Raw genomic sequence first — 8,519 nt, forward strand, 5'->3', positions numbered from 1 at the left:
TTCATGCCAGCTCCATGAACATATCCTGTGGGATGAACTGACTGCACCCCAGGACTCCGCTTTACTAACTGTTACGCTCATGACTGAATGATCATTGACTTCATAAACAATAGGTTAGAAACTTCCAACACTATGTACCCAGATGTTTACCCAGATGAGGATGGGTTCCCTCTTGAGTCTGGTTCCTCTCAAGGTTTCTTCCTTATGCCATCTCGGGGAGTTTTTCCTTGCCACAGTCGCCACCGGCTCCCTCATCAGGGAAAAACTTACACTTTTAAAGAACATATTCACTTTTAATCACCACATTATCTGTGTAAAGCTGCTTTGAGACAATGTTCATTGTTAAAAGCGCTATACAAATAAAAAATTAATTGAATTGAATGTACAAAAACATTAATAATCTGGTTTTGGTGAGGGGGGGGACTTTGAGTTACATTGAAGTAACACAAAAACAAAATACACACTTTTTTATATATAATATTTAATTCAAACAGCTTAGTTCTGAGATTCTGAATCAGTTAGTGGTTTAACAGATTTTCCGGGTTAACGGCATTAATTATTTATCATGGCAATACTCTAAACGAGGATGGCGTATAAGTGCAAAACACATTACAACCCAAACTGACGATAGCAAATTCATAAGCATGACGTTACCTGAAACGTTATGCTACTTAGCAGACGCCTTTATGACTTACAATGAGCAGCATTTCCACAGTCTGGCATGTTTTGGTTTGTTTTATGTGTTTTGAACTTACAGTTCACCAGACAAAGATTTCTCACTTTATAATCTAAAAAATATATTCTGGTGCAATTTATAGCACACTTTCATGATTCATTCTTATAGTCAGAAATATGCTGATAAATTGATTACAACTTTCACATAGCTCTACAATTGAGCCATTAAACTACATCCCAGTGCTGTCACCATAAAGGACAAAAACCATGAATCCGAACTTCAATCCCACTCTTCTGACCTCAATCGAAACACACGTTTTGCCTTTTGAGCAATTTACACTGGTCTGTGCTATAGACAGGCACGAGGTGGGTAAAGAAACTAGGCGGAGCCGTCCGACTGTCTGATGTCTGCCGAGCTCTCGGGAACACGCACCGTCATGCCATCCAGAGCGTTTGTGAGGCAGATCTGGCAACCCAGGCGGGACCTGTAGACGAAAGAATGAATACAATAAGAAGATTTAACGCACATTTTTGTTTTTTTCCTTCATGACCTGCAGCTTAGGTAAGGGATGAAATATACACCGTATACAGCAAGCAGAAAAAGTTTAAATGTAGAGGACTTTGACCCACACTCTTATAACTTCATCATTACACTGGTTCACAAGTGGGCAAGAGGATGGGACTTAGTTAGTCCCATCAAGCTAGTTAGTTCCAATAAATTAAGTTGAAATGGTTGAATGGCATTCCAAGAGTGCATATAAACAAAAATAAAATAAAATCAATTTTAAAATCGCATTGCGAGACCTGACTTTTCCAGCCATATGTGGTTCTTTCCCAAAAAGTTATCACAAAGTCGTACAGTTATATTTTATATCTATAGATGCAGTAACATTATATTTTTCCTGTACTTGAACTAGGAGACCCAAACCAGTTCCAGAACGTGCCAGCTCCATGTAGGTTTTTTTTTTATACATGAGTTGGAGTAGAAGATCTTGAGTGGCCTTCTATAACGCTCCGATCTCAACCCTAATGAACACCTTTGGGATGAATTGGAATGCTGAATTAACCCAAGGCCTCGTCACCTACATAAATAAATGTTTTTACAACACCCTTGTAGTTAAATGAGCACAAATCTCCACAAGCACACTCCAAAATCTAGTAAAACATCTTCCCAGAAAAATGGGGGACTAAATGTTGAATGTTTAAAAAGCACATGTAAACTATGTTCGGGTGTCCACGTAGTGTAATCAGTATAACTTTACTATATGGGAATTTTACTACGTGTATCACTCTGGTTGCCAGTGTTTAATGTATATGTATGTATAATGTATAATGCCACTTCCTATTTTAAAACCGTTACTATAGTAGTTAGAAACAGCAAATGACTCAGGAATCTAACTTTTAAATTAGAGATAAAAGTTCATCAGCAGTAGTGATATAGATTATAATGCCGCATGGCTAACACGGAGTTATGAAATGTACTAAAGTTACATAGACACAGTCATGTGAAAATGAAAGTACACCCGCTTGAAAATTCTTTGGTTTCACATATCTGGACCTAAAAACATTCACGTGGTCACTTAATCAGGTCTTAGAATTGGGTAAATATGGAAATAAGGCTAGAATGGAGAAGTCATGTGGAAGAACCTAATCCATTTTATGATTTAATAGCTTGTAGAACCAACTTTAGCAGCAATAACTCTTAATCGTGTTCGGTGTGACTATTAGTGTTTGACGTCATTGTGGAGGAATTTTGGCTCACTCTTCTTCACAATGCTGCTTCAGTGCAATTAGGTTCACAAGCGTTTGTTTATGCACAGCTCTCTTAAGGTCCTGCCGCAGCATTTCTGTCAGGCCGAGGTCTGGACTTTGACTCGGACTTTGAGTTTGCAACACTTTGATTCTGTTTTTCTGTGGATTTGCTGGTGTGCTTGGGATCATTGTCCTGTTACATGACCAATTTCGGCCAAGCTTTTTTTTTTGGCTCTAGAATACTTTGGTATACAGAGATGTTCATGGCCAACTCAATGAGTGCAAGGTCCTGCGAGATCGTCATATAAATGCTACATACACGTCCTGACAAGCTCTTCTTAAAGAATCATTATCTTATGGCAATTGAGAAATGTGTGACTACCATTAAGGCCGACTTTTTGTTCTAAAACTAAGCGGGAAAGGGAACTTACGTATCTGTGAGACCGTAGGCAAGATCCAGCATATCCATTTCCTCGTCACTAATTGGTCCAAGCTGTTTATACGTTTCCTCTTCAAAGATGAGATGACACGTGGAGCAAGCCAGAGTTCCCTCACATGCCCCTGGTGGGAATAATATAATATGATTCGAGCTCCTCTCTCTTTTTCAAGGCCCTCACTGACTTTCACATGCTTTTATTGAATTCCTTACTTTTCCCTATGGGTGAAACTCAATGGCCTTTTTTTAAGATCTGTTTCACAAATGAAATTTGCAGACGTATTAAATACAAATTCATCAGCTCACGTTAAATCGCTTGATCGAAAAAAATTGCCCAGAAATGTTTTAAACTCACCATAACCATCAAAGTCAAGATCTTGTTGAACAACAACGTCTAATAGTGTGTCACCAGGAGAAGCCTTGACTGTAATCTTTTCTCCGTCACGATTGATGAAATTGACGGTCACTTTGTTTTCAGACCTGGCGTCAAGAAGAGAAACATCAGTCATGCTGCACACCTCATCAGTATCAAAGTTGTCAAGTTCCTTAAATGCAGAGATGCTCCATGTATTAGAAGTGAAAAACTCACAGATCTTCACAACTTTTTCAACACAGTAAATTATTTATATTATTTTTGAGCTGCAAAAAGACACAGGAAAAGGTTTGGGCACCTCTGCTTTATTATTATTATTTCATTTTTACACACACACACACAAACACTGATTGCGTGCTGCCCTCTTGTGGCTAAGAAAGCATAATATACCGAAAGATTTCTGCAATAATGTTACTGAACATTAAGCCCCGCCCCTTCCCATTATCAATGTATAGCTGGACTGTATTCTGAAATCTTCATTCTAATGTTTACCGTCTCCACCACGTCTATATGGGACTTCTCATCAAAATCAGATTAAACTTCACAGGAGAATAGTAATAGTGAAACCTGACAATGTCCCATACAATACAATTTAGCACCAATTAACAAGTTAAAAATACACACACACACACACACACACACACACACACACAGAGACACACAAACATATATTTATATGCATTAGACTAATAGATAAAATTAAAAATAATCCATAATGTAATTCGTTGTCAACAAATATAGGGTCAACCGGCAGCAGGAACAAGTTTGCGTCCCAAATCATCCAAGGCATGTGAGCATTTTATATTAAAAGCAACAAAGAAAACTGTACCTTGAAGTTATGCAAATGGATCGTGCCGTGACTCGCGAGCATCAGTTTTCAATTAAAACGGTGCGAACAAACACTAAAAGCAGCAAACTGAACTCAGTTTAGACAACTATTTTCATTTTTTGTTGACTACTGCTTACAAACTGTCTCGTTCCCAGGAGCTGTGAGGAACATGGATAAAGCCTAAGGGTATTACTAAAGGGGAAAGTGTATTTGAGCTCTGACAATAGGCATGTAACATTCCAAGCGTTATTAGCCATTTCCCACAGAACGTGTTCTGTAACTAGTTTTGGCTGAACCAGAAAGAGGAAGACACTCGAGAACCAGCATTTAGGGGCTTTGCCACTCCAACATGCAACATACTATCAGTACCAATCATGAGTGACATTTTATACACTACCAGATGAAAGTTCAGAGCATCCAAACCATGAAAGAAAATGTATGGAATTATGCAGTAAGCAAAAAGTGTTAAACAACCCAGAATATTTATTACATTTATTTCAGATTAATCAAATTAGCCTCCATTAAAGTTCTTTTTCAAATTGACTGATCTTCAGTTCTTAAAGTAATGATGGACTGAGTGTTTCTTGCCATAATATGGATTTTAACAGATGTTGATGTAGCACTAATCGGGCTAACGAATCTGTACTCACCATTTTCACCAACTGATCGTTCTAAAACACATTAAGAATGCAAGAAATGTCACAAATTAACTCAAGACAAAAATGTTAATTGAAATCCATTCTAGGTGACTCTCATGAATCTGATGGGAGAATGAGTGTGTGTGTGCCAAGTTTTTCATTGCTGAAAATAAAAAATAAACCACTGAAGGAGAAGTTGTCCCCAAACTTTTGACTGGTACTGAACACACACACACACACAAACACACACAAACACACACTTTCAGGAACATGAGGTATACAATTTTAAACTATGTTTTCACTAACAAATTTTATAAAAAAAATTTAACACACATTATTGTATTAAAGTGACGATGTCTAGATGAATTCACTTAAGTGCCATAGGGGCTGAGTCCAGAATTCGTGGAACGTCTTAAAACGTAACCCCTGCGAGTTCCAGAAGACCGCCGTATTACCAAAAGTATTAGGACACCTGACCTTTCCTGCTATATGTGGTTCTTTTCCCCCAAAATTGTACAGGACGTCTGTAGATGCGCTATAATAAAGTTTTGCATTTGAACTTGGAAACCGAACCTATTCCAGCACGGCAATGCCTCTGTGCACAAAGTGAGCTCCTTGAAGATCTTGTTAACATGCTTTGGAGAGGACGATCTTGAGTGTCCTGCTATACAGCTCTGATCTTATTCCTTCTGGAAACACTTGGGGGTGAATGTGAACGCTGACTGCACCCCAGACCTCCTCACCTACATCAGTACCTGCCTTTCATAATACTCTTGTGGCTGATAGACACAAATATCCAGATGACCAGACTTATGACAACTTATGACCAGGTGACCCAATACTTTTGAAAATAGTGTATACACACACATATAAACAAAGGTTGAACACATCATCTCCTTCAGTGGTTTGTTTTTATTTTCAGCATGCATTAATACCGAGGACATCCACACTATGAAAGAGCCACGTGTGGAATTATGCAATAACAAAAACGTGTTAAACAAGTATATGTTTAATATTGTTGTTTACGTAGCTGTTTCATGTCTTTCACTTTTCCATGGATGAATTTTTCCTGTCAAGTCAAGTTTATTTCTATAGCGCTTTTCACAACAGACATTGTCCCAAAGCAGCTTTACAGAATTTACAGTTAAGGTGAATGGTGTGTGTTTATCCCTGATGAGCAGCCGTGGTGACTGTGCAAAGGAAAAACTCCCTTAGATGTTATGAGAGATAAACCTTGAGAGGAACCAGACTCAAAAGGGAACCCATCTTCATCTGAGTGACATCAAGAGTGTGATCAGAAATCTTTAAACAATACAACATTTTTCCTGTCATCACTGTAACCAGAACACACACACTGTACTGTAGAACCAGTTCAGTGCAAATGGCTTTGGTTAACAATTTATTCATCAGTCAAATCATTGCTTTTGCATTGATGTAATCTAATGGGATACCACCAGTGAACATTAACCCATTAAAAGACATGAGAGGGACGTGTAGTATCCAATAAAGAACAGGATAAATAACTAAAAGCACAAACCCTATTTAATCTCAGACTAAAACCTTTCCCCAGAAAACAATCTTCAACTCTTTAAACCAACAGGAACTTCAACCATCCTTCAACTTTATCTCCAGGAATGTTATCTAAGATACAAAGATAACAAAACGTCTCCAGTCACGTTTTAGTCCTTATAATCAGTCAAAATCTATTAAATCATCCTTGAACTTTCGCCAGATTGGCTCACGGTGTTCATTAAAAGATGTTTAATAGCAAGATTCATGAATAATAATGCTGATTTGTCTCACAAACTCGATTAGAAGTCAAAGTCAAAGGCCGCATCTCAAACAGAGAACTAGCCCTTACCGAAAGCACTACAAAGGGTATACATTGCCTGCTTATATGCCCTATGTAGTGCACTATAATAGTGCAAATGGGGGGTATTTGGGATACAGCCAAGAATGATCAACTTTAGCGTTTGATATCGTGAAAATGTGATTTTACCTGAGAGGCTGAACAACATTGCAGGATGTTAAGTCTCTTTTGCGAATGAGGTCTTTGCTCGGATTAGAGAGTCTGTTCAGCGATGCTAAAGTTTTCGTCCCCCGTGAAAGGATCCAGGAGCTCCTCGGAAGGTTCAACGCGACTAATCTTGCTGCCGATGAAAAAGACATTGTTTTGCAACGTCTGAAGCGGTCAGAGAAGGAAAATAAACTATCCCCCGACTCTGTAATCGACCCAGATTAAATCCTGGCCTGATTTGTATAAACGAGTTTGTCAGGAATCAGTCGCCTGGCAGTGTGTTAGCGCTGGTGGCTAATGCTCTCGGGCTCAGAGTACAGAGAACGGTTCGAGTTGCCCAACCTCAGTTGGTGCATTCGTTGCATAACACCAGGGGCGTAGATTACGTAGACATGTCCCCCGCACTTTTTTATAAAAAGTAAATTCGTCCCCCTCACGTTTTTAGTGGAGAGTGTGTGTGTTCGCGAGATGTTGAGGTTTTAATCGAGCAATGTATATAAATGCAGAGTGATTTAAAATTCAAAGAGAGAAGATACATGACGTTCACGTATCCATGGCAATCAGTCACTCGCTTGTCACGTCATCATCATGCGCCCTAGTACTGTAGCTCGAGTCGCACCCGCGGTCCCGCGCGCGATCCAACATTCGGTTGTGATGAGCTCAAAACGGCAAAAACCGCTTCACTCCTTTTTTTTTTTTTACAAAAAAGTCAAGCAGTGTAAGTTGGCATATGGCATCCGAATTGTGTTGCACAATGTTTAGTAACTCTGCCTGTTGCTCTTGTTGAATAATTAGCAAGTTTTAAAGGTATTTTCCTCAAACTCGTTTATAACGTCTTTTGTGTGTTATCAAAACCCTTCAAATAAGAATAAAGATAATGTTGAAGTAAGATTTTACAGCATGTTTAACTCTGTGTGTCACGGTATGTACACGGAGAGACGAGGACACGAATAGTAACATTAAAGATGTGATTTTAATAATTAAGGAGCAGGTAAATCACACATACATACAACGTAGTAAAGACAGTGGTGATGAGTATAAACAGAGTGAACAGACAGGTGAAGACGGGAAACAAACATGGTGGATGACGGGGTGCAAAGGATCATGGGTAATGTAGTCCGGTGAATGAGGGTAGATGACAGGGGAAATGTTACAGTATGCTGATAGGAACAATATTTTATGGGCTGCTCTTTCATTATTGCACTAATTTTACGTTTTGGCAGTTTTAAGTAGCTTTATATATTGAGATATATGTTAGCTTTAACACTGTGTAAAAAGCTACTACTTGTAAACAAACCAGCCAGGAAGCTTAAAATAAGTGACACTAAATGTGTATTTCATCTGATTGTATAATTGATATAGTCTTGACATGTTGAGTTAAATACATATTTTCTTTTAATAGTTTGTTTTGAATGACTTGTTTTATTCCTGAAACATGGACTGTAGAAGAGAACTAAATGAAGTATTATTTGAATGTGCAAGTATCCATTACTGTGTGCCATGTACTGTGCATACACAAAATACAATTTGGAATATGTAAACAATAAACTCTTAGTACCATTATAAGGACATCTTTGTACTTTATACTCAAAAAGGTACACATTACTACCTTAGAGTACCAATGTGTACCTTAATGTACAACTATACATTTTTGGGGTAAATAAGATACAAAGATGTCCTTTTAAGGGCACTGTCCCAGTTGTATTTCTTTCTTTCTTTCTGTTTTATAATCATATATAATCATAAAGCATATAAAGCAAAAAAAATTATGATTAAAAATAAAACCTGTCAATTACACA

General features: G+C 38.1%; 1 protein-coding gene across 1 annotated transcript; it reads right to left on the reverse strand.

Annotated features, from left to right (window-relative positions):
- Positions 1-461: 461 nt before the first annotated feature.
- On the reverse strand, positions 462-7,206 carry fdx1 (ferredoxin 1). The gene is made up of 4 exons (XM_046837500.1): positions 6,703-7,206; positions 3,219-3,343; positions 2,859-2,988; positions 462-1,160 (listed from the first exon to the last, which is right to left on the reverse strand). Exons 1-4 carry the CDS (start codon positions 6,870-6,872, stop codon positions 1,055-1,057), a joined length of 531 nt encoding a protein of 176 aa, XP_046693456.1. The 5' UTR covers positions 6,873-7,206; the 3' UTR covers positions 462-1,054.
- Between the last annotated feature and the right edge of the window lie 1,313 nt (positions 7,207-8,519).

The sequence above is a fragment of the Silurus meridionalis genome, chromosome 24 (genome assembly GCF_014805685.1).
Source record: "Silurus meridionalis isolate SWU-2019-XX chromosome 24, ASM1480568v1, whole genome shotgun sequence".
NCBI lineage: Eukaryota > Metazoa > Chordata > Actinopteri > Siluriformes > Siluridae > Silurus > Silurus meridionalis.

What these genes read in the sequence shown, in the direction of transcription:
- fdx1 (XM_046837500.1), bottom strand. Translation starts at nt 6,872, where the DNA reads ATGTCTTTTTCATCGGCAGCAAGATTAGTCGCGTTGAACCTTCCGAGG. An exon ending in AATGTTGTTCAGCCTCTCAG is followed by an intron (nt 3,344 to 6,702) that starts GTAAAATCACAT and finishes TCTTGACGCCAG; the next exon opens with GTCTGAAAACAAAGTGACCG. An exon ending in TCTTGACTTTGATGGTTATG is followed by an intron (nt 2,989 to 3,218) that starts GTGAGTTTAAAA and finishes TATTCCCACCAG; the next exon opens with GGGCATGTGAGGGAACTCTG.